General features: G+C 53.1%; 1 protein-coding gene across 1 annotated transcript in view; it reads left to right on the top strand.

The window, feature by feature from the left end:
- The window catches only part of GRK5 (G protein-coupled receptor kinase 5), a 195,067-nt gene that overhangs the window by 139,562 nt on the left and 30,382 nt on the right, over positions 1-25,123 (top strand). The window contains exon 4 of the mRNA XM_012642435.1: positions 11,181-11,258. Within this exon, the coding sequence (XP_012497889.1) occupies positions 11,181-11,258 (78 nt within the window). The remainder of the gene's footprint in view (positions 1-11,180; positions 11,259-25,123) is intronic.

Here is a 25,123-nt window from a genome sequence, read left to right as displayed (position 1 = left end):
CCTGCTCCTGTCCTTGGTGTGACCCCTCCCAGGCCAGCCGCCTCCTCCTGGAGCTCTGCCTTGGTCCCGGTGTGGGCTCCTGGCGTCTCGTGTGAGTGATTACAGTAGTTTCAGCCTTAACTGAGCATTAGAAACACCTGGGGAGCCTTAAAAACGACCAGAGCTTGAGCTAAAGCCCACACTAATTAATTTGATTCTCTGGGGGTGGGGCCTAGTATTTTTATAACTTTTTATTATGGAAAATTTCAAACTGTAAAAAGTAAAAGTCTGCAGAATAGTATAATGAACTCCCATACACCCTTCACCCCACTTCGACAATGAACTTGTGGCCAATCTTTTTTCATCCACACCCCCATCCTACCCTCTGTAGCACCTTGTATAAATTTTAGATATTATATTATCTCATCTGTGAACTTTTTGGTATGTATCTCTAAATGATAAGGCCTCTTAAAAAATTCTATTATCATAGCTAAAAAAAATTCTTTGCTATCATCAAATGTTAGTGTTGAAATTTCCAATTTTCTCATACATCTTATAACTGCATGTTTTAACAGATTGTTTGAATTGGTCTGGGTAAGGTCTACACGTTGTGATTGGTCGACGTTTTTCTTGACTCTAGACACCCCATAACCATCCATTTCCTCTTATAACGTATTTGTTGTTCCTCCAGAACAGTTTCCCACAGTCTGAATGCTGCACTCTCATCCCCAAGTGTCATTTAATAGGTTCCTCTGTATTTCTTGTAAACTGCTAGTTGGATCTAGAAACTTGACAGATTCATTTTCTCTTTTGTGGGGTGAAGGGGTGGTGGGATGACTTCATAAGTGGCTTCATGCTCTTTGTCAAGTGGCATGTAATATCTGGTGCTCTTTCTTTTTGAGAGGGTAGCAGCCATTGCTATTCAACACCTAAACTTGTTGGTTAATGCAAGGTTGCAACATGGCAACGTTCTAATTCTGTCATTCCTTCTTCATTTGCCAACTGCAACATTTCCTTTTGATTACTATTTGGTGACCCAGTGGTAAAGTTTATATAGGAAAAGCTTGATTCTTTCCCTGCATGTATGTCTTCGAGATACCAAATTGGTTGAGTAGTTTCTTCCAATAGTAGCACCTAATTAGAGTTTTAAACTTGTGCTTTTAAACATGCCGGGTGCATTTTGATGCATGGTATCATTATCCTCACTGATGCTTCCGGATTTCATCGTTGGCCATTGGAGGCATCTGAGTCCTTGACAGGGCCCAGCAGTCCCCAGTAGTCTCCTTGATGTTTGGGATGATACAGCATCCTGGGCTCATCTTGTACTAGAGTCCATTGTTTTTTCAAAGGAGCCCTGGTTCCTTTTACTGGGAAATGGCATTTAGAGGCCATAGTTCTGCACTAGGGTGCTCATTGCCATTAGATTGGCCATTGTTTTTAGCAGATACTGGGATTTTTCAAATCTCCCAGCAGTTTAATGTGTATCCAGGTTGGGAAGTATTGACAGCCAGGATAAAGTCCAGGTTCGGAAGCTGACTTACTGGATCTGCCATCAACAGGCCTCTGCCTGCCCTTTCGCGCTAGCCTGCACCAGAGTGTCTCTGGAGCCCTGCGTTCCAGCCTGGACACCTGTTTGTAGTGGCTCTCACTTGCCAGGCGAGTTTAAGTTCCTTGGCCCTGGCTCCCTCAGTGCCCCTGCCTGCAGTGCCTCCCACGGTCCCATCTACCTGGCACATGCCTCCTTGTCCTTCTGTACTCTGCTCTTAGAAGCCTTCCTGATGTCCCTCTCCCTCCCCCTCTGCTGTACCCCTCTGCTGTGGGTGCCGGCCTCTGACATGCACCTGAGCCACATCGCTGCACCTGCTGGCAGAATGGCGAACTGATAGAGAGTACCAGATCCAGGGACAGGATGCCAGGGCAGTGCTGGCTCTGCCACCAGCTCTTGGTGGGACCTTGGGCAGATGATTAACCCCACTATGCCTCGTGTCTTCATCTGTAGGTGGGCGTATAGCTGTGTCTGATGATGGTATAGGTGTAGAGTAGAGACGACATGAGTTCCTACTGCTCAGAGCAGTGTCTAGAACATCACAGAGGCTCAATGAATATAGTCATGGGCAGGGGGTATCTGTGTACCTGTCTCCTCTGCTGGCAGGAAGGCTCTGAGTGGCACAGACTTGGCCCATGGTCTCTGAATCAGCCCGCAGTGCTGCACCTGACAGATGGTCAATGCTTAGACTCAGGCCCAGTGGGGGCTGGTGACCTCCCCAGAGTCACAGAGCGAGTCGGGGCAGAGGTAGGCCAAGAACCCAGGTCTCCTGGCTCCCAGTCCAGTGCACCTTCCTCCCCATCACACTGCTCTGTGGTCAGGTGGATTTTGGATCAGGCTTCCTAAGGTCCATGGCAAGGGTGGGCTCCTTGTTTAATGGAGACCTACCGTGAATCTTCTTGCAGAGTGAACCATCAGACCTACCACAAGCCTGTCCAGCAATGCTGTGTTTTTTCCAGATTGAATTTTCTTAAAACAAGATCCGGAAGTCTGAAAGGCTAAGTCCTCATGATTCTGTTCCCAGCCCTGCTCCGGTGGCGAGTCTGGGAGAGCATTCTGTTGCCTGTCTTGTTTGTGAGCTGGCAGGTCTGGGCCCATTACACATCTCAGGGCATTCGTCTCTACAGCGTCTTTGTTTTTGGCCATTAAACTTGGGGGCTGTTGGCTGAGAAGCATCCAAAGTCCCCAGCGCAGCCCTCCTCACAGCTGCCTGGAGTGTTCATAAGCCCCCGTGGCCTGGTGAGCCCTTAGCGGGACTTGGTCTTAGTTTCCCTTCTCTGGGGTCACAGGACACAGTGTACCATGGCAAAGCCTTCACTTGAGGCAGCACCAGAAGCCCAGCACCATTCTTTTAGTCTTTCATTCACTTAATAAAAGTACTCTGCCAGGTCTGGGCCCTTGGGATCAATTGGCCAATAAAATGGACCAAGATCTCTGCCCTACTGTTGTTTGTCTTCTAGCCGGGAAGAGATGGGCCAAGCACAGTAAGCACAATAAGCCAATGATACGGAACGTTTGAGGGTAGTAAATGGGAAGAAAAAGAAAAACTGGAGCAGGTTAAAGGGGGCTGGGAGTATGGAAGTGGGGAGGCCGGTTGTATCCCTAAGTGGGGTGGTCAGCAGATGTGTCTTTGAAAAATAACACTGGACTGAAGACTAGGAGGAGTTGGGGGACTTGGCCAGGTAAGCGTGTGGTGGAAGAGCATCGTGGGCAGGGAAGAGCCAGTGCAAAGACCTGCAGGTGTGAGGTCCGTGGATAGAGATGGGCGCAAGGGCAGAGGATAGGAGAGGAGTTGATCATGGAAGACTGTACCATCAAAGAACTGGGACTTTCACTTTGTGTGACATGGGGGAGCCACTGGAGGGATTTTAGCACAGCAATGGCGTGGTCTGACTCAGGTGGCTGCCACGTTGGGGGCAGGAAGATTTGATAGGAGGCCTTTGAGGCAGTCCATGTGCGAGTGAGTGGTGGCTTGAGGCAGCGTGGAAGCCATTGGCAGTAGTGAGAAGTGGTTGGATTTGGGACATGTTTGGAAGGCAGAGTTACCAGTATTTCCTGAAGGATTGGAGGTGAGAGAGAAGAGTTAAGGAAGACTTCAAAGTTCTGACCTGACCAACTGGAAAGATGGAGTCAGAAGGCTGTGGGGAGATCGTGTTGTGGGGGAGCAGGGGCTCCACGCAGGCACAGGGAGAGGTGCCTATCAGCCATCCAAGGGGAGATGTTCAGGGCAGGTGGGTCTTCAAGGCTGGAGATTGTGGGAAAGGTCTGGTCTGGAAATAGAACACTGGGAGTTGTCAACATAGAGCTGGTATTTAAACCACGGCTGGATGAGATGAATGTCGACAAAGAGGTGATGAGGACCAAAGACTGCGCCCCGGACCAAGGGCTGCTTCCCACTTGGAAAGGATGAGGTGGCGGCAGCTTTGGGAGCTGTCTAGAGAGTTGATGAGGCGGAGCAGGGTGAGGCTAAGCCTAGGAGCCGGTGGAATTTTCCAGCCACGTGTTTTGTTAGACACTTATAGTCTATTTGAGAAGGAAGAAAAAAATCCAATGGATGCCCATATTCATTCTGGTCGTACAGTCGTTGCCTTTCTCTGGGCCCGTACCAAGAGCTGTTTTTTGGAAAGGAAATGTGAGTCTGGCCCTGGGCATGAGTGTGTCAAATGCTCTTTCCATATGCCTTCACGGACCCGCCTCTCACGAGAGGCTGCCCGTCCCTGGGAATCAGCAAAGCCTTTTCAGCGCCCATCTTGACGTCAAATGACCAGCCTTTGGAAGGCCTCTTTTACGCATGAAGATTTTATTGAGTTTTCCAGGGCCTGGCATGACTTCTCCTCTAAAATCCGGTTTTTCTTCCATCCTAACTGGAGCTCCCAGGAGGGAGGAGATGGCAGTGTCCTTGGTGTGGCAGTGCTGCCCCAGGCACCTCCTGGCCCAGCCAGCACCATCCACACCATTCCTCTGTCTATGTTGAATTTCTACCAAGTGGAGTCTGTTAAAAATAACCTGTTCTCCTTGGGCTCTGACGCAGTCCCCAGGAAAGGCTCTTCTCCTGCACAGTCTTAATGTCTGCGTTTCTCAAGTCAAGTGGAAGACTGTGGCTGCTTTTAAACGAGGCCCAGGTGATTTTCTGGGCAGCAGAACTGTTTGTGCGTCATTCGCCAGACTGCAGGGGTAATTCAGCCGTTGGTGTTGGTCATTGAGGGGACTTCAGGAACATGAGAAAGATGGCCCTTTTGTCCTCCCAGGGAGAAATGGAGTCAGTGACCTAAGCCAAGGCTACGACTAGGTCTGGTCTCTAGAAGTCAAAGAGGGTTTGCCCAGCTGATCAGGGCCTCGAACAGTGTTCAGGGTAATGTCAACCCCAACAGGCCAAGAGGGTCTTACCATGGGCATATTCAAGACTGATGGACCTCGTTCTCTCTAACCTCTTCTCTGGGATCCCTGACCACATGCTGGCTCACTTGAAACCCTCTCGTCCCCGTACTTGGGGGAGACTTAAAGTTCTCAGGTCTCTTCTCTTTGGGATTGGGGGAGGTTTGGCAGGTACTCAACCAGATTCACTCCGCACACCTTTGCTGGGTGTCTCCCAGGTGCCTGGCTCTGTTCTAGCAGTTGGGGACTACACAGTGAGCAGGAGAAGTAAGCGTCTGCCCTCATGGGGCTTGCTTTCTGGTTAAATGAAAGATTGAAAAATAAATAAGGAAAATTTTTAAATGAAGTAAGCAACACCAGCTATGAGTTCAGATACCTGTTAAGTATTAGTTATTACCTCAAAATGTTGTGGCTTGAAACACAGCATTTATTATCTCATAGTTTTTATGGGTCAAAAATTTGGGAATAGTGTAGCTAGGTGCTGTTGGTTCAAGGTCTCTCCCAAGGTATGTCAAGATGTTGGCTGGGCTGCAGTCATCCGACGGCTTGACTGTGGCTGGAGGATCTGCTTCCAAGCTCACTCACATGGCTGGCAAGTTGGTGCTGGCCATTGGTAGGAGGCCTCAGTTGTTCTCCTGGTGAAGGCCTCTGAGGAAGTGTTTGAGTATCCTCATGACGTGGCTTGCTTTGTCCAGAGTGAGCAATCCGAGAGAGCACGGTAGAAGCTGCAGCATCTCCTATGACCTAGTCTCAGAGCATCCACACTGTCATTTCCCTGATATCATACTGGTTACACAGGTTAGCCCTGTCCCTTATGGAAAGAGACTTCTTAAAAGCATGAATGGCAGGAGGCAAGGATTATTGAAGGCTGTGTATGTGTGTGTGTGTATGTATGTGTGTGTGTGATTGATGTGTATATATATATATATATATATATACACACACACACACATATATATATCACATTTTCTTTATCTACTCTTCAGCTGATGGGCACTTAGGTTGGTTCCATATCTTTGCAATTGTGAATTATGCTGTGATAAACATTTGGGTACAGGTATCTTTTTGTAAAATGGATTTATATAGCTGAAATCTGTGGGATGTCCAGTCTCCTAGGTGCCCCCGCCGTATTCCCAAATAACATAGCTATTCTGGAAGCTTCCATGATGTCACTTCTAAACTACAGTCGAGTGGAGCAGGGGAACCTGTGAGCTAAGGTGGACCAGTGACTCCTTTCTCTGCAATTTGTAGACTTGAGGGGAAGCCCTTCTCTGCTGGGGAAGGCTTAAAATAAAAACCCTGGGAACTGCTCACAGCCCCGGTTCTCGGGCTCTGGGCCCAGCTGCATTTCCTTTCTCCGCAGCTCAGCTGTTAAGCTCATCCTCGGATTTCAGGAGCCACGAGATGGCAGTTTTGCCGGGACTAGGTTAGTCTGGGATTCTTCTCGCTTAGAACCGATAAAGTAACGGGGAAAGTGAAAGACCTTTGCATGGTGGCCTTATGAGCCTTAGTTAGGCGCAGGGACAGAGAGACAGTTCTGAGAGGGCAGGAGGAAAAGCAGGTGGCAGGGGGTGGGGTGGAAGAGCCACTCAGGGGCAGACAGGAGGCAGGACAGCGCCTCTGCCACGGGGCTGCCAGCTGCCAGGGAATTATTGCTTGAGAGAGGGTGAGTGTGTCACCTCCACCTGAGAGAGTGCGTGTGTCCCCTCCACCTGGGAGAGGTGCGCCTCCCCTTTCTTCTTTCCTTCTATTCAGTGTTTGCCTGTGGCCAGGACATGATTCCCAAGCTGGCCACTGTGGTGCTGTCGGGAAGGTCTGGGGTCACCATGGGATCACTCGTACCACTCTCTGTCCGCCAGCGTGGACGGGGTCCACTCTTCCCTCCCTTCCCAGGTTCCCTCCCCTGTGTTGCCCTAGGCTGGGCCAGTGAACCACTCCTGACCCAGGCCTGAGCAGGCTGATCAGATGGGAGTCCAAGATCAGAGAACAGTTGGTTTGCCCAGGTGGGCACCGGCCTTGGGGTTGGCCAGGCCCATCTGACCCAAGTGCCCCTGGGGGCGCCCCCATGGTGCAGTGTTGCTACATCCCAGCTGAGGGCAGAGAGGGAGCAGGGTCAGTGCCTACCCATCTGAAGGATGGCAGGAAATGGCCGGCTGGCCCAGTGTGAGGATGAAGAAGTTTAGTGCAGGGCTATTTACCTAGTGCGGGGAGGGCAGGGAAATCAGTAGCAGCCGCCGCGAGGCCTCTGCACCTCTACCACATCTCAACCCCGGCGACGGGGACGGGACTGACACGGGAGTGGGTGGGAGAAGGCCAGCCTGCAGGAGCCCGCAGTGCCCAGGCAGGGAAGGAGCCGGCGGGAGACCCCCTCCACCCCCGCCCCGTGCTGGCTCCCTCCTGCCCTGCCGCAGGGCGGGAAAGGTGCAGGAGCCGTGGTGGGGTGGCTCCGCAGGCAGTACCAGCGAGATGCTGGGCCCAGTGTGGGCAGTTCTGGATTCTTCTCCAGCAAGGGCCGCGGCGAGCAGTATGCCAACCAGACACGTCACTCGTCCCTGCCTCGAGGACTCTGGAAAAGCTGACCACATCGATAATTACAGAAGCTGGGGATGGCAAGACCTCATGGCATCTCTGACTTCATCTTCCTGTCAGGGCAGGAGAAGCTCTCCAGGGAGAAGGAGGTGACAGCTAAAGTTAGTCCGAGGCCAAGAGGAATTCAGCCCAGACTCTGCTCTCTAAACCAGCGCCGGTTTCTTTGAAAATGTGGCAGGTTCTAGAAATCATCTGAGGGAAATGTGTTTTAATAGCCAGGACATATTTTCACTGGCATTTTCTGAGATTAATGATGCAATGAGAGCAGGCCAAGAGAATGAAATATTAAGTTTATAAACTGAGATGTACATAGATGTTTATGCTCTTTGGCAGGCACAGATATATGAATAATTCTTTGTTTCTTAAGCTCTATGTAGTATTTCGCTCTTTGTGTTTGTGCAGCTCTCTCCTCAAGGGCCGTCCCAGTGTGTGGCATAAATTACAATGCAAAGAGAAGGCTCCTTAACTGGGACCTTCCTCGGTGGCACCTGGAGTGTATCTGGGAAGAGAAGCGTGCTCCGAGTGGACTGGCGTGGGTGCCCTCTGGCTGTTAGAGCTGAGCTCAGGGCGGGGAGAGGGGTTCCAGTGGGCAGAGCAGCAGAGAGGACCGCGTGAGTCCCCTCTGTTGTGGGGCGGGGAAGAGGCCTACGCCCTCTCTGGTCACCTCGTGCAGGTGGAGTTTGCAGGGACAGTCCTTGTGTGTAGTTTACCTCTCTTCATTGAAGTCATTATCTGGCTGCCATCTCCTGAGTCAAATCCAGTTGTCAGATTCTGGGTTGTTGGCACGAACTCTTATTCGCAGCTTACGTTTTCTGATTGAAGCTGGTTGAAGCTTTCGTCTCACTGCCTGGGCAAGGGTGTTCCCAGAGCAGTGGTGTCTGGGTCGCCAGCCTGGAGGAGTGTGATCCGCTTGGTGTGCTGCCTGCGCAGCCCAGTGCCATGTGGCCCCTCGCTAGGTGGCTTCTCAGGACTCGTCCCCCACCAGCCCCGGCCCCTCGTGGGGTCACTGTGGAGACAGGGCCTGTCACTCCAGGTGACTTAATCAGCATGGAAAGCGGGCTGGAGGTCTTCCATCGGTTTTCCGCCTCCCAACACAAATGTTCCCCGAGTGGTGGCCTGGCATGGACTCCTCAGAGAAAGGCCCTTTGATCCTGGCTGGGGAGGCCTGTCCCCGCGTGCTCCCGGCTGCCTCCCTGTGGACCTGCGCGCCCATCCGCCCGGCCGGGCCTCTGCTGGGAGGCAGCTGACCTGAAAGAGGTGTTATTTTTTTAACGTGGGTTTTAGTACCGAGAACAAGAATATTTTCAGCCTGGTTATTGAGGCTGATTAGTGAGCCCCAGGCCTCCATTAGGTTAAATAGAGCCGCCTTCACAGATGTATTTTGGGACAGTGCAAATCCAGTGTTCTGCATGGGATTGAGTTACCCCAAATGGTGGTCGGCCACGTGCCCAGGGCCTGGACCCTGCGAAGCAGCTGGCTACATTCCCGTGGTGCCAGACCACGAGGCGGGGTGTCCGGGGGCAGCGAGACACTGGACGCTTCTCTCCTCACCCTGGAAGAGGGCAAGCAGTTGGCCCTGGAGCGCTCAGCCCCTGCAGAGACGCCGCTGCGGCTCCATCACTTGCCAGCTCTGCTGTATTTTCCCCAGTTATTTGGCCTCTCAGAGCCTCAGTTTTTTCATCTGCAAATTGGGAATAATGATACTTACCATGTAGGGGGGGCCTATAATCAGTATTCCATATGGGGTGTTTATGTGCGCGTGTGTGTGTCAGTTTTAGAGGATCGCTGGGCAACACGGAGAAAATAACAGGAAAAAGTCAAGAAGAAAGAGCCACCTTCTCTCCTCAAAGCATCTCAAGAAACCATCAGTCAAATCAAATTATCGAGAGACCCTCAATGCCTCAAGGCCCACCTTGATGGTGGGGAGAAATTGGCCCCTGGAGAGAGAAGCTCAGACCGGGCGGCCCCGTGGGAGTCCGGAGGCTGATTTGCCAGTCTTGGCTCTGCTGGTGCCGACAGCTGTGACTTGGGCAGGTCTTTTGCTTCTCCGAGCCTCAGCATTCAGCCCCGCAAAATGAGGGGTTGGTTTCCTTCCAGAACCACCATCCTGTAGCCCTGGGACCTAAATGATTGTAGTTCATGTTTCTCCCTTGGAGAAAATGGTTGGATCTTGGCTGTCCACTAGAAGAGAGACAGCAAGACCAGGAAACTAGCTTACTTTGGATGGAAATGTGCCTGGCACCTCTGTGGACGTTGTGGGCACCACCTGTGCTCCCCTTTCTCTGGCCTGGGGAGGACTCAGACCCCAGACACTGAGCTGTGGGATTTCCTCGAACCCGGCGACGGGCCAGGTGTCTCTGCACAGCAGGATGCCGTGAAGGAGTTTGGTTCCGTCTGTGCCGGTGTCATTTCCTCTGTCTCTTTTGAAACAGCTGTACTTTTGGGCTGAGGCTGACAAATCCTCGGGTGGTAGATTTTGAACCGGTTATAAACAATTTGCAATTAGTTCCTTTGTCTAAATGAGCAAGGCAGGCTTACTCAGACTTCTTGTTAACTCAAGGCCTTTCATCCACTTGGCAAGTGTGTCAGATGGGAGTAAAGGAGCCCCTCTTGGGTATGTTTTTGGAGGCCTCGCTTCTTTAGAGCTCGGGCCCCACTGGCTTGGCTAGCTATCTGGAGGCCTAAGTTCCTTGGTGTGGTTGAGAAGGAGCTCTGGGCTTGGAGGTTCGAGTCCCAGGCCTGCCACCTCCAGCAGCCCCTGTCCTCCCGCATCACTACCCTGGTTATTTTGAGGTTCAGATGAGAACATCTAAAAAATCTTTGTTTGTTCACTTTGAAAACCAAAGGCATTCATGTTATTGTTTACCCTTGCAAGATGTCATATCACAGTGGTGGTGATTAGGCAGCTGTTTATTATTGAGTATTTATAATGTGCCCTGCACTGCCTGGCAGGGGTGGGGAACCTGTAGCCTTCTGATGTCAAGATTCTTCTTTTTTAAGCACCAAAGGAGGCAAGAAAACTTCATCTTTCTCTGCTGCACCCATTTTAATAAAAGGATTTGTTCTGCAAAATTTGGATTCAGTCAAAAGGCTGCACTTAAGGACCTAGGAGGCCACATTTCGCCTTAAGGCCGCAGGTTCCCACCCCTGGGAGTTTATCCCTTCTGTCTGTACAGTCGCCCATACGTAGGTGCTGGTCCCATCTGCATTCTACAGAGAAGTTAAGCAACTTGTCCAAGGTCACGTCACGCAGCTTGCGAGGTCTGAGCGACTTCAGGCCGCCTCTCAGGGGCCTTCCGGTTTGGTGGCCTGTTATTTTCCAGCAGTTTCTTTTGATTCATCTACATCGGTGGTCCTCATCCCCAGCTGCCCAGATGCTGGTCCTCGTGGCCCACCAGGGAGGGGCCGAGCATCAGCGTTTGCTCGGTGCTCCCAGGTGATTCTGACGTGCAGCCGCGTGCAGAGCCGCTGTCCCGAGAACTGGTGTCCACAGGGGAGTGCAGAGTAGCTTGGGCCAGACATCTGGGCTCCTGGGCCTGTCTTCTCCCCTCCCTGGGCCTCAGTTTCCTGCCCTGTAGAAGGAAGAGATTGGTCAGGTGGCCTCTAGGGGGGTCTCTCCAGGGGCTCTCAGGTTCTGTAACTATAAGGATCTCATGAGCAAATCTATTACTGTTTTTTTCTCCTGTTCTAGGCAGAATATGAAGTTACTCCAGATGAAAAACTGGGAGAAAAAGGGAAGGAAATTATGACCAAGTTCTTCAGCCCAAAGGTAAGAGGCCTCCCAGCCCCACAGCAGGAGGGACAGGAGGCCTTATCCAGGAGCGTGAACCCCCGGGTCCATGCCAGCCCATGCGGGGAGCTAAGTGCCAGGCTGGTGGCTGCACTGGTCTCCTGAGATGCATAATTCTCATCTTCCCCCAGAGAGTGCCCCACCCTTACTGCCCTCCGCCGTCTGCCAGCCTGGCTGTAACCTGCGGTGAGGGTGCCGATTTGCCTGACCCCACTGGCTGGGTGGGCCCTTTGGGCTGCTGCTGGCGGCAGCTTCCCTCTCTCACCCCCATGGCCAGCCTCGTCCGGAAGCCTCTGCTGGCAGACCCTGCTCTGGGCCTCCAGGCCTCCCTCCTCTGCTCGGCACTGCCTCGGTCTCCTGGAGGGGTGGGCCCAGACTCCGCATCGGCTCAGATGGTTTTACAAGTGCCTCGGAGCTTGCCAACCTTTTTTCCTTAAGTACTCCTCAATTTTTAAATGTTAAGCCACACCATATGTTATGGCCCAGGGGCCTGGGAGAGGTGGTCGGTCTGTGCCTTGGGTCAACTGTTTTCCTACAGTAAGTTCTGCACGGCCTCCCAGTCCTCCCCTAGTAGCTCGCTTAGGAGCCGGTTTCTCTCTCAGCGCTGCGGATGCCCCAGGTGCCGAGAGCGAGGGCCAGGCGAGGAGCTGAGCTAGCAGCTGAGGACCCGGCATTGGCTCTCAGGCCTTTGAACAACCCCCAGAGCCACTGTCCCCAAACCCAGACTGTCCTTGCCTTGGGCCCCTCCTCAGTGTGCAGCTCGTGTGTCTTAGCTCCGAACAGTGTTTTCCAAAGGACAGGCTGTAGGACACTGATCAGTGAGAGGCTCTGTAAAAAACGCCTCCGTGGTCAATTATGTGTGGGCGACACTGCATACCGTGTCTCTCCGGTAAAGAGTCACCCTGCATGCGAGCATATTAAAGGCTCTGAGAAGTCTCTTCAAACCCTCACCTGAAGCCTCTCTCCCAAGAGGCAAAGCTCACACTTGACACGCTGCCCCCAGTCCTGCATCCCCTGCCTACGCACGGCCAGCTCTGCCTTGGGGGTGTTACAGGACGCCAGCCAAGGGTGGGCTTTGGAAGGGGTTGAGAGTTGCAGAGAGCTCACAGAAAGGCAGCGGAAGGCTGCGAGGAGAAGGTGAGCTTTACAATCAGGTAGACCCGGTTCAAAGCCAGAAGTGGCTTCTTTTTGCTGCATGGCCTTGGAAAGTCGCTTAACCTCTCAGTGCCTCAGGCTCCTCATCTGCCCTGGGGGAGGTGGTGGCGAGGATCACAGATAAAGCCAGCAAGGACGCAGCTCAGTAGCTCATGCGTGTTAGACACCCGGTCAGCGGCGGCTGTCACCTGCCTTTCTCCCCCTTCTCTGTGCTCTCACAATTAGGCTGTTGAATGAGGAAATCGTGCAGACGTGGACTTCCCAGCTGTGGAGCTGGAGAGGCCAAGAGGGGGGCCTGGGGGCCGCCAGCCGCAGAGGGCTGGTCGAGGGGGCCGGACTCATGAAAAGGCAGTGTGTCCGTCAGGGTGATTGATGCTAGCTGCCACGACAAACAAGCCCCAAAATCTCCGGGGCTTCACACAACAAAGGTCTCTTTCTTTCCTGTCATGATCTGATTGGGCCATCAGCTCTTCTGGGTCCTTCTCCACGGGTGACTCAGGGATCCTGGCTGCTTTTGTGGCTCCACCATCTTGAACATGTCATCTCATGGTCACCACCACAGGGAAGGGAGGGATGAAGGAGGGACTCGAGCCTTAACTGCCTTGACCCGGAAGCGACGTGAGACACTTCCTCTCGCAGTGCGTTGGCCAGGACAAAGGCGGGGAACGTGGAGAAGCGTGTGGAATACTGGGGGAGGGGAGCACCCCAGTACAGCGTCCTCCCTGCATGCTCATCCCTCAACCCTCAGGCAGGAAACCGCGTCTGTGTGGCAGGCCAGTCTCCGGTGCTGGTTAGACAGCCCTGAGTATCTCAGGTTTGTCAGCTCAGAGGAGCTGGCCAAGAGGGCTCTACAGTCACATGGGACGTGTGTGCTGGGCTCTGTAGATATCCGGGCAGCTCACCTTCCAGTTACCTGCAGACCAGAGGCGGCACAGGTGACAGGTGTTCAGGGGAGGGAAGGGCCACTGTGAGCTGGAGTGGACCAGGAAATTCTTAATTATAATAATAATGCAGACAGTAGTATATATCATCCATCACTTTGGAATTCAGTTTTTAAAATCCCAGCTTTATTGCAATCTAATTGTCATACCATAGAACTCACCTTTTTAAAGTGTATAATTCGGTGTTTTTTTAAAATATGCAAAGTCATGTAACCATCACCAGTGTCTGATTCGGGGGCATTTTAGCACCCCAGGAAGAAACTGTCATACTTGTTAGCAGTCACTCCCTGTTCCCTGTCCTCCCAGCCCCTGGCAACCTCTAGCCTACTTTCTGTCTCCAGGTCCATTTTAGACATTTCGTATAAATGGAATATCATATAACATGTGGCCTTCTGTGACTGGCTTCTTTCACAGCATGATGTTTTCAGAGTTCATCCACGTTCAGCCTGCGTCTGTACTCATTCCTGTTCGTGGCTGAGTGATGTTCCGCTGTACGGATGTGCCACGCTTTATTCAACTGCTCATCAGTTGATGGGCGTGGGGGGTGCTCCTACTTTTTGGCTATTACGAATAATGCTGCTATGAACATTCAGGTACAAGTTTTTGTGCAATCATATGTTTTCATTGCATACTTAGGAGTGGAATTGTTGGGTCGTATGGTAACTTTGTGTTTAAAATGTGAGGAGCTGCCAGGCTGTTTCTCCAAGCACTGCGCATTTTTAAATTCCCACCAGCAGTGTCTGAAGGTTCCTATTTCTCCACATTCTCATCAATACTTGTTATTTTCTATCTTTTTAATTTTACCCACCCTAGTGGGTGTGAAGTGGTATCTTGGTGTGACTTTGATTTGCAATTCCATAATGACAGTAATGTTGAACATCTTTTCATGTGCTTATTGGCCATTTGTACATCTTCTTTGGGAAAGGTCTATTCAAATCTTTTGCCCACTTTTAAATTGGGTTGTTTGTCTTTTTAATATTGAGTTGTGAGGGTTATTTATACAAGTCGCTTATCGAATCTATGATTCGCAAATGTGTTCTCCCATTCTGTGGGTTGTCTTTTCACTTTCTTGATGGTGTCCTTTGAAGCATAAAGGTTTTTAATTTTAATGAAATTCTGACTTCATTTTTGATTTTTGTTTTTAAATGACTTGTTTTTACTTTGTGATATCTGTCTTTGTAAGAAGGCCTCAGTTCTTTAGGGAGCGGACCATGTATGGGGACAAAGTAAAAAAATCCTACTGCACCTTTAGCCACATGACCCAGTCTTCCTTTGGGAACTGGAGCCCCGTTGCCTGTCAACAACATCAGAGCCAGGCCTGGTCCGTTGCAAACATTCCACCCCTACCTCCCCTGGGGACATGACGGCATGCTCCAGGCTTTGAGCCCTTCCGTGTCCAGCCTTGCACTGGTATCTTACAGACCTGTGTTTGGATCTTCCTAGCAAAACCCCAAAATGGGTATTAGTGTGCCCATTTTACAGATCAGGTAACTGAGGTTTGGGAAGAGAAGAGGCTGGGCCAGAATGCTTCAGCAGCGTCATTTGTAGGACATTCTGCTGTGGTTCACTTTAACTGGGCCCTTGGGCAACCGTGTGCATCTTTACAGTGGAACTTCCCCACCCTAATTACTAAGCCTGGCAGGTGGTACCCAGTCACAATGTGGGTTTGTTAGGGAGTATCAGTAGGTTCCAGAGAAAGCTCAAACCTGACGGGTGGTCCTCCTGGAAGGGCCTGCACATTGTTCTTCCTGGACAATGGGGCGAGCAGGTGGGTTGGGGCAGGCTTCTGTCTAGCTGGCACGGCATTCCTCTGTGGGATGCTGGGAAGGCCCTAGCATCCCAGCTCTTGGAGCACATTTCTTGCCAAAGGTCTGCAGGCGGGATATTGTTCTCTGGGCCCTCCATAGACAATGACAGAGTAAGACAGGGAAGTGCATTCTCATCAAGGGGGAAGTTACCTATCCACCTGTGTTTCTGCACAAAAGAAATCTATTCCTAGTGCTTGTTCAGCTCTCCAGAGAACATCCACCTTTTATAAAGAGCTTAAATAAAAGGAAATTATAATTACTAAGTTCCCTCCTTCTCTGGCCTCTGGTTGACTGCATCACCTCCCTGGTGCCCTCCCATCCCCCCCCCAGGCACCAGCACCCACGGTCCAGGGAGGCCCAGGGAGGCTGGTTCTCAGCTCCTCGGCCTTGGGGCAGCCAGTCGGTATCACTCCTTGTCCTCAGGACCATGTGGAACCCCAGTCCTGCCACTTTCCAACTGTGTATCCTTGGAGCCTTAGTTTCCCCATCTGAGTATGGGGTTGATAACGATGGCCTCATCTCGGCTTGTGGCCATCAGTCATTCTCACAGCACCTTCATGGTTTTTGCCGTATTCGCAGACTGCCTTGATAGGTATCTATATAACTTCATCCTTAAAACAACTCATCTTTTCACTTAAATGAGTTTTAAAAGGAATCTTTATATCAGGAACATGCCTGCAAAACCAGCATTGATTTGTCATACATGAATATAACTGGAGAAATTGGTATTAAATCCAAGCTAAACACTCTCTCGCCTGCCTAAGGCTCTGAGCCGAGCCAGGCCAGGCAGCTCAGGCGGCCCACGGGGGTGGAGGGGTGGCTGGGCCATGCACCTGGCTTTTCCAGCTTCCTGCCACAGCCCTGCAAAGAGACTCAAGGGCGGGAGGGGATTGAAAAGAAAACTGGAGAAGGGGACAACCTGGAGTTTTCTTAGGCAGCAGCAGTGAGGGGCGGGGGCTGGGCCTCTTCCTCTTCCACTTTTGGGAGCAGCAGAGAGAAGAATTCACAAGAAATCAAGCTACATTTGTACTTATAATTGTCCTGGGACAAGACAGAAGGAAATTAGCATTTATTGAGCAACTATTGCATGCCTGGAACTTCGCACCCCATGCTTTACTAAGTCCTTATAAGAGCTATCTGAAATGACAAGAAATGGTGGGTGGCAGCACCCAGGGAAATCTCAGGGCTACCCAGTTCAAGGCCTTGCACGAAGTTTTATCTATAGATTTCCAGTGTGCAAACAGGAAGCAACATCTGCTATGGTTGACTAGGCTGGGGTCTGGACCTCCCTGTCTCCTCCCTGCCCCCTCCTTAGGCTCTGACTGTGAGGAGACCATTTAGGGTTCCATGGAACCCAGTTTGGAAACCACTGAACTAAGCCAAACTCCTCATCTCCTAGATTAAGAAACCAAGGCCCAGACAGGGACTGGACCCCCACAGCACACAGCTTGGAAGAGGAATGTCTCTCACTGGGCTTTCCACACCCCTGTGCTGGAAACATGGAGAGAAGGCCTCTAGCTTGGTTTTCCTCTTCCTGCTGTGTCTGGCTCGCAGCTGGGCTTGGGTTCCTCTGAGGCTCTTCTTCTTTGGGCCACTAAGCGTCTAAATGCTGAGACGATTGTAGAGTCTGAGCAAAGGTGAGAAAGTGGCTGGTGCCCGATGTCCCACCATATAAGTGCTGAATCATTAACTCTGACATTCCTTTACTGAGGGTGGGTTTTAATGGGGGAGGTGGGAGAAAGTAACCCTCATTTAGCACCTACTGTATGCTACATGCTATACCTTTAGCTCGTTCCATCTTCATGAGGGTCCTGTGTAGTAGACACAATTGTCCTGATTTTGCCCTGGGCAGTCAAAGTTCTTAAGCTGGTAATTGTGCCACTGAGAGAATTGAAGATAGGGACTAAAGAGATGGCCGTGCACAGATGTCCACAGCAGCGTCATGCATGATGGCCAAGAGATGGCAGCAACCCCCGTGTCCATCCACAGATGATGGGTTAGCAAAATGTGGTGTATCCGTACAGCGTAATGTTCAGCCTCAAAAGAAATGAAGTTCCCATAACACATGCCCCAACATGAACCCTGAAAACATTATTCTAAGTGAAAGAAGCCAGGCATCAAAGGCCACGTATTGTATGATTCCATTTCTAGGAGGTGTCTAGAAAAGGCAAATCCACAGAGACATGAAGTAAATTAGAGGTTACCAGGGGGCTGGTGGGAGGGAGGGAACGGGGAGTTCTTGTTTAATAGGTAGAGTTTCCATTTGGGGTGATAAAAATTTTTGGAAAAAGATAGTGGTAATAGTTGACATGATGAATGCAATTAATGCCACTGAATTGTACACACTGAAATGAGGCCGGGTGTGGTAGCCCACACCAGTAATCCTGGCATTTTGGGAAGCCAAGGTGGGAGGATCGCTTGAGGCCGGGTGTTTGAGACCAGCCTGGCCATCCGAGTTGGTCTACAAAAGAAAAAAAAATTAGCCACGTGTGGTGGGCAACAGAGCGAGACCCCATCTCTAAAAAAAAAAAAAAGAGAGGGTAAAATGGTAAATTTTATGTTACGCATATTTTACCACAATAAAAGGAAATGAACAAGAAAGGAAGAATGAAGCTGGGCTCTACCCCCGTCTGTCCAGTGCTAGAGGCTGTGTCGAGGCTGCCTCTGTGTTGTCCTCTGAAAAGTGACCCACAGACAAAGATTCCCCGAATCAGCTTCCCCTGTGTAGCAGGAGGCGACAAGGCTGGATGGTGAGTGATGAGCCCAAGAGGCAAGGTGGCGCTAACGCCCAAAGGATGTGCCTGCCGGCTGGTCCCCTCCTGAGCCCTGTCCGGCTCCTGGCCCCAAACTTGGGCCTCGCCTTCCCCTTTGCACCGTGTCGTTAGCATGTCCTCACGTCACAGGCTCCCTGTGCGGCGTACTTACTCACTGTGGCTTCAGACAGACACCCACCCCACCGCCGGCCTTTCCTGGAAAACAGATCGTCTTAGCTCACAGCCCGGTTTTGTTTCGGCCGCTCCGACAACCTTGGGGCTGCTGTGCCCAGCTGAGGCTCCTCACAGCAGGCCAGAGAGGGCCCATCCAGATCCTTTTCCTTTCTCGCGACCTTCCAGGTCAGAAAATTGGGTGTTCCTTTGATGCTGGCAGAGCCGGCTCTGCCTCTGACCCCTGTTCTGTGCGCGTATGGTATTTCCTGCCTAGAATTCCTCTCTTTGGAGTGGCTGGAGACAGGGAAATCAGCCGCAGGCCTCCTGAGGGCACTCCCACTGCCCAGCTCTGTCCTGGGTGCAGTGACGCTGGTGCCCGTGGTGGCTGTGCTCAGCCGACTCACTGCGCGGCCCTATAGGCCCTCCCCATCCGTGGTTCTTGGGCAGAGACGTGATATCACGTGGCAGGGGGTGGGGGGTTCGGTTGAATTCCCCCACCTGGATCTTAGGAGATTCCTGACCCTCCTTCCTTCCCCAGCCTCATGGAATGAAATCTTCATTGGAGAAAAATCCAACATGATTTCAGATTGAAGCTGGTTTGGAAGTGGTGGAGTGGGTGTTGTGGAAGACAGAAGGTCGGCTGGCCGTGCCCTTGCCTCTCATGCACAAAGAATGGGGGACAGTCCCTGTGGTGAGCCGTCCGCACCCCAGCCCCGTGGGGCCGAGCTCCACGCATGAGTTACCTGCACGTGGCCGCGCTGGCCCTGAGGGAGCTGGCAGCGTGCAAACCGCTGCCAGGAACAGTCCCACTTCTGTTCCTGCAGCTGCCCTGGGTCCTGTGAGCCCCCGCGTGCACGGCCTGTGTAAACAGCGCGTCATCTCCTGTTGCACCCTTTGGGCCCACGGGTCGCGACCAGGGATTATCAAATTGACGGAGCTCAGCTGGCCCCTCGTTCACGTCCGGGTACATCGCATTTTGTTAATTATCGTCTTTTGCTTTTGACGCAAAGGGTCGTGGTCTGGGTCAGGGTCACTGTGTATTTTCCTTTCATTCTCATTAAAGTTGCCCAGATCTCAGGGCCTCTGGTTAAATTCTGCTGGTGTCTAAAGATGTCCTCTCTCACTTTCCGACCCCTAAGAGTCCTTCATCCTGATTTCTCTGAAGCCACTTGAACAGCAAAGGAAATGTGGGTCAAGGTCTCTCCAGCCCAATCTGCTTCCCCTTCTTCAAGGGCTGTGGCTACTTCTCAAGGGCTGTGTTTCTCCATCTTGCTGGCCCAGGGAACGCACCAACCTGGGACCCGGCGTGGCCAGCTCACCATGAAGGGGCTGGAACCCACCCCCGAGCCCCGAGGCAAGGTTTAAAGTTGTCCAGAAAAGTGAATTCTTTCAGAGCCCGGTCTTCTTGGAAGAATTCCCAGTTCATAAACGTCATGAGTCAAAGGACGGGTGGGTCCTCCCCACTGCCTGGCCAAACCCCTTCACCCTTCGGGCCTTGGTCAAGCCTTTGGTGGCCCCATGTCTGATGAGGCCACCTCCGTGAGGGCTCCCTCCTGGGGGCTGAGAGGCCACCCCGCATTCAGCAGCCCACAGCCCCTGCCAGCCTTGACCTCCTGCCACCAGCCATCTGAGTTGGTCTGTGAGGTTCTTGGGACAGGGCTCGTGACCTGGGCACAGAGTGGATGCTCAGGGAACCTGTGTGGCTGATGTATTGACTCATTCGGACGCTGGCTGGAGAAGCTTTCCAACTGGTCACAGAGGTCGCCCCACCTCTACCTCTGCTCGCAAAGACCACTCCCCGCCCTGGAAGTCTGGCCTGGTGGAATAACCAGCTATCCCCAGGGTCACCACCCAAGAGGTACAAGAGATCATCACCCAAAGAGTTAAGGAGGTTGCCAGAGTGGTGCTGTGTGTCCGCCGTGATGGGGTCGTGGGCCTTGCGCAGGATGCTGGCTGACTTCTGAGCACTGCGTCATGGTGTGGTTCGTCCCCTTCCCCTCCAACAGCCACACGAAGCTCCCTCCAGAGAGCGCTGTGAGTCCCTCAGGCTGGCTCTTTGGGCTCTTCATCAAGGAAGGATAAGGATGGCAGATCGGGCGCCATCTTCCCAGAGGCTTGGTTGCCGTCAGAGGCGGGGGGAGATTCCGGAAGGCCCTCTGCAGAAGGCCCCTCTGAGACTGAGGGCTATACACGGGGGGGACAAGAGAAGATCCAGGTATTTTGGCAGGGGAAGACTGAAGCTTAAATAACTTGGGGAGCATCCCCTTTAAGATTAGAACATTAGGTACAAAAGCGAATGTTGAGATTGAGAAAAGAAATTCCTTTTCATCTGCGATCTCAATTTCTGGAAGTGCTTCTGTAGAAACGTCTCCTCATTGAGACCTGGCTCCGCCGCCTCCCTGCCCACCTAGCGTACTGCGCAAGCGAAGCCCTAAAGTTGAAGCTTCCTCGGCTTCACGCTGAATCTGCTCCTGGCTGGAGCCCGTGCCTGCCTTGGTGGACGGCGGCGAGCTTAAAGGCGGCTCCGTGAGTTACCCGAGGGGGGAGACTTGCCACGTTTCCAGCCACCCGCTGCCTGTCCAGCCGTGCCTCTGCCCTGCGGGACTATGCCTGGCACGTGCAGTCCATCACCTGGGCTGCCCACGAGGACACTCAGTGAGGCGCTGGGGGGTTGTGGCCGAGAGCTTCGGGACGTCGGCATCAGACCCAGAGCGGAGGGAACGGCAGCCCACGGCTCTTTGCTCGCGAGCGTGTGGCTGGGCTGATTTATTGTCTCCCCGGTGACCCAGAAAACAAAACCCTGCCTTCCTCCCCTGGTCTCTTGTCTGGGGCTCGGGGATTGTGTCTCCTGCCTGGCCACGGCCCGAGGGAGGAACCGCTCCAGACGGACGTGAGGGCGGACGGCAGTGGCTGTTCCACATGGCACTGAAGGTTTTGATTAAAAAGGTGGAAGAATGGTGTTTTTTCTTCCTGTCAGCCAGACCTTAAATCAACCCTCAAGTGAGGAAACACTCTGCACGGCGGCCGCTCAGCGAACTTTCTCCCTTTTTCTCTGGTTCTGATTGTACATGCGTGTTTCATTGCAAGCCAGGAGTCGGGGTTGGAACGAGCCCCGTTTGCCCCGCCGCCTCCCGCTTTCTTCACCCCAGCCCCCACCCGGAGTCGCGTGAGAGGAGCCAGCCAGCTGGTGCGGGAGAGGAAGCAACCGGGAAGTTCCTGGCCGTGCAGGGTGTTTGGAGGGCCCTTCTAGCCACCTGGCCTAAGCCCCGGATTTTACAGATGGCGAATTCGTCTGGATCCTTGGTGGCGAGTGGCGGATACTTACCTCCCAGTTGCTCGAACAAAGGGGGAATTTATTGGAAGATGGAGGGAGGGGGTTCTCTGCTAGGATGGAATGAAACCATGAGAGAGACGTGGCAGTACCTGGGCTGGGGAACCCCTGGAGCCAGAGCACTTCTCCCAGGGGCAGCTCCAGGTTGTCCCCCAGCCAGCAGCTGCCACGCCTCCAGCCCACAGTCCCTGCCTGAGATGGACACAGCCTCTGAATCCAGTTCCGAGTGAGAAAATTCCATAGAACTCTGCTCGGCTCCGCTTGTCACAAAGGCAGCAGGTAGAGCAGGTGACCCATGGAGGTACTTTGGTGGACAGACCCCTTATCCCCACCAGGAATGTGCGCACGCGTATTTATTCAGCAAGCACCCTGAGCACCTGCTGTGTGCAGGAACATCATCAGTTCATTCCAGCACAGTGGAGTGGAGAGATTACAGGTCTTAGAGCCAGACAGGAGTGGATTTGGATCTTGGTCCACCCTTTGCTAACAGTCTGTCTACAAGCATTTATGGAATGCTCAGAGCACCCCAAGCGCTGCACCCGATTCTGATGAGACAGGAATGAAACAACATTCCTGCCCTTCGCAGAGTTCTCTAAGGCTCGGTTTCCACATCTGGATACTGGAACAATAAGCCCCACCTCACAGCATTGTTCTGGAGAACAACAGAAGTATAAATTTGTGGGGAAGCCCACCTTGAGGGCCCAGCACATGCTATTCTCTGCTCAGGGCCGGCCCCTCTCCCAGGCACCCACAACTGCCTCCAGCCCTGGCTGCTGCTGGAGGGCCGACTCCCACCCCTGCCCCCGCCCACGGCCAGGCTTCTCGTAGCTGACGCAGATCCCCTCGTGGAGGGTCAAGGGGCGGCCAGGGTATGGTTGTGGGAGTGTCCTGCCCCATTCCCATCCTGGAGGAGAAATGGGGGTGGCCCCCCAAGAAACAGCTGCTTCCACCCTGGTATGGGCAGGACAAGGAAACCCCTTGTTTGGAAGGAAGGGGACCCCCTGGAACCCTTTTCTTCCAGAGAGTCTTGCCTCTCTCCTGCTCAACTTTTCCTGAAAGCTGAGTCTGTCCACACTGGGAAATTGCAAATAGTTTACATGGGGAATGTCAGCTGCCCACATACGAAAATATACACATCATTAAGCCCTAAGTGCTTGCGTCTGTAGATAGAGCGGACAGTCTCCTGGGCTGACCTTTTGTCCACTGACTGAACCACGCTAATGAGGGCTGATCTGCTCGGTGGGATGTTTTCGTATGTTGAAGTGAAGCATATGTTGGACATCAGCCTCCGTGTTGGGGGGGTACACAATGACAGCACTACACAAATAACATTTGTCAAAACACGCAGAGCCCACTGTACCTTCTTCTCCAGCCCCCATGGGCCTCCAAGGAGGGCTTGCTCTTCAAGGCCAAAGTCACATCCTCCTGCACTAGAAAGGCACATGGCGTCCTTGGAGGACGTGCTGGTGCTCAGGGGTAAGTCTCTGGCTAGATTGCCTGTCTTTGCTCCCAGGCCAGCTGCATGACCTCGGGGAAGTTAAATTTCTTCTGAGCCTATTTCTGCACCTGTAAAATGGGAGAGTAATAATAAAACCCACCTTGAGAGGATTAAACATTAAACCCATGTACAGGTCCTAGGACCTGGCACATAGCAAGTAGGTGTTCAAGAAATGGCAGCGATGATGACAGTGATTGTGCCAGTCGTCACTGGGAGGAGGCATTGAGTGGAAGGTCCTGCCTGCTCAGAGGGTCACACTGGAAGTGGATCCTGAAGACTGAGTGGGACGTGGATGTGCCCTGCTGGGTGGGAAGGACTCCTGCCAAGGGGACAAGCAGAGGCCCAGCAGGGAAAGCTGGAGCTTGCCCAGGAAATGGCCAGCGTGGGGCCAGCGCACGGGGAGCAGAGGGCAGACAGGAGAAGCAGAAGCAGGTCAGAAAGGGTGTTGGGGCCAGGTCCTATAGGCAGTGGGGCCATCAGTGCTGCGTGGTGCAGAAAAACTCCCTTGGGGGCCACTGTCAAATGCAAGAGCAAATGGTAGCTAAGACCTGTGAGAGGCCTGCTGGATAGTGCAAGCAGGAGAAGGGACTTCTCGAAACCAGGGCAGTGAGGTGGGGATGGAGAGGAGGTGGTAGGTGGGAGAGACGCCAGGGCTGAGATCTCTGCCTGTGTCCCCATCTGTGAAATGGGCGCAAGCTGGTTTTGAGTGCAGCTGAGGAGGCCAAAGCTATGTCCTTCCCGGACAGCTGGCCCAGGACACCTGGCTTAGGGCTCGTGCAGCTCAGATCCATTCCCCCCATTCAGGTGCTGATGCTGGCTGCACTACAGGCCAGGATGTGACTTGGAGGGGTCCCTTCTCTCAGTTTCCCCCATCTGTGCCATGAGTGGGGTGAGGGCCTTAGCCCTGAGGAGTCTTCCCTGGAGAGCCCTCTGTGATCTCTGCCTCCTCCGCCCCATCTTGGCTCCTGAATCTCTGAACAAGTATAGGGCATGTGTTCCAGAAGTCTCCAAGAGCACACCGGCAGCACAGGAGGTGTTGAGGGTGGCTCTGAATTGGCCTTCACAGCCCTTCAGTCACGCTCCAGCCCTCAGTGCCCCCAAGGACACCAGCCGTGTACAGCCGATCCTATGTCCACTCTGACATCTTGAAACATGAGACTTTGGTGCCGGGAGATGCTTCGGGAACAAGAGCATCAGACATCTGGAGCTCCTCGATGACACAGGGAATGGTGTCCCTTCCCCTCCGCCAGGCATTCGTGGTACAGAGGGAGACAGCAGTGCCAGAGGCAATGGCAGTGGCCTTGGTGATGTCATCCTCAGGGCTGGTGACTTGGCATTTGGTGGCTGCCCCGGAGGAGGGTGGCCCGAGAGATGGCAGCAGGCCCTGCCAGCCGTTCCCACTGCCTTTCCACGGTCTGGAGGAGTCTTTGTGCAGCACCTTCCTTCCGTGCCGCTCTTGCTCCGGCCTCGGGCGTCAGCCGGGCGGTTTCTCTCACCTGTGCGAGCCCTGCCTCTCTTCGCAAGCCGGGGCTTGTCCTACCCCTACCGGGCTCCGTCCCAAATGGCTCGCTCCTTCCCCTCAACTGTTACTGCAAAGGCCGCACCCCTCAGGCTGAGATCAGTCACCTGGTAATTATTTCAGGTGTGCCAGCTGGCTCCCTGCTCTTTGGGGACGGGGAGGCTGGTCTCCCCATGGGTGTCTCCCGGCCAGGCTGTGCCCTGAAGTCGCGTAGGGGTGCAATGGCGCCACCTTGTGGGTTGACTGCTCCACGGGCTTCGGCCGAATGGACAGAGGCAGAGCTGGGGCTGGGCTGTCAGCCTGCCCTTGGGTGACTCGAGAGTCCCTCTCTCTGTACAGTCACTGCGGGCAGGCATTTGAGCATCAGAGGGAGGCCTGGGGTGCAGTGGGTGATCCCCACTTGCTTCCTGGATTGAGAGCAGAGTACGGTACCCGTCAGGGTGGCCTCCGTGCCTTCCTCGCCACCGTCCCTCCCTCCCCAGCCTGCCTCTGTGCCTGAGACACCGCGGATTATTCCAGCTTCGGGTGAAGCACAGAGGCTCTCGTGAAGCTGTGGTTATGACCTGGGCAGGGTGAGGCTTTGAGCATTTGTCGTACCAAGGGACGCTGGGAGGGGGTTAGCCTTCCTGTATGTCACTTCCGTTAGCCAGCAAGTCACCCCAAAC

The sequence above is a fragment of the Propithecus coquereli genome, unplaced genomic scaffold (assembly GCF_000956105.1).
Source record: "Propithecus coquereli isolate 6110/MARCELLA unplaced genomic scaffold, Pcoq_1.0 Scaffold179, whole genome shotgun sequence".
In the NCBI taxonomy this organism is placed as follows: Eukaryota; Metazoa; Chordata; class Mammalia; order Primates; family Indriidae; genus Propithecus; species Propithecus coquereli.
This window is presented reverse-complemented; position numbering and strand designations above follow the sequence as displayed.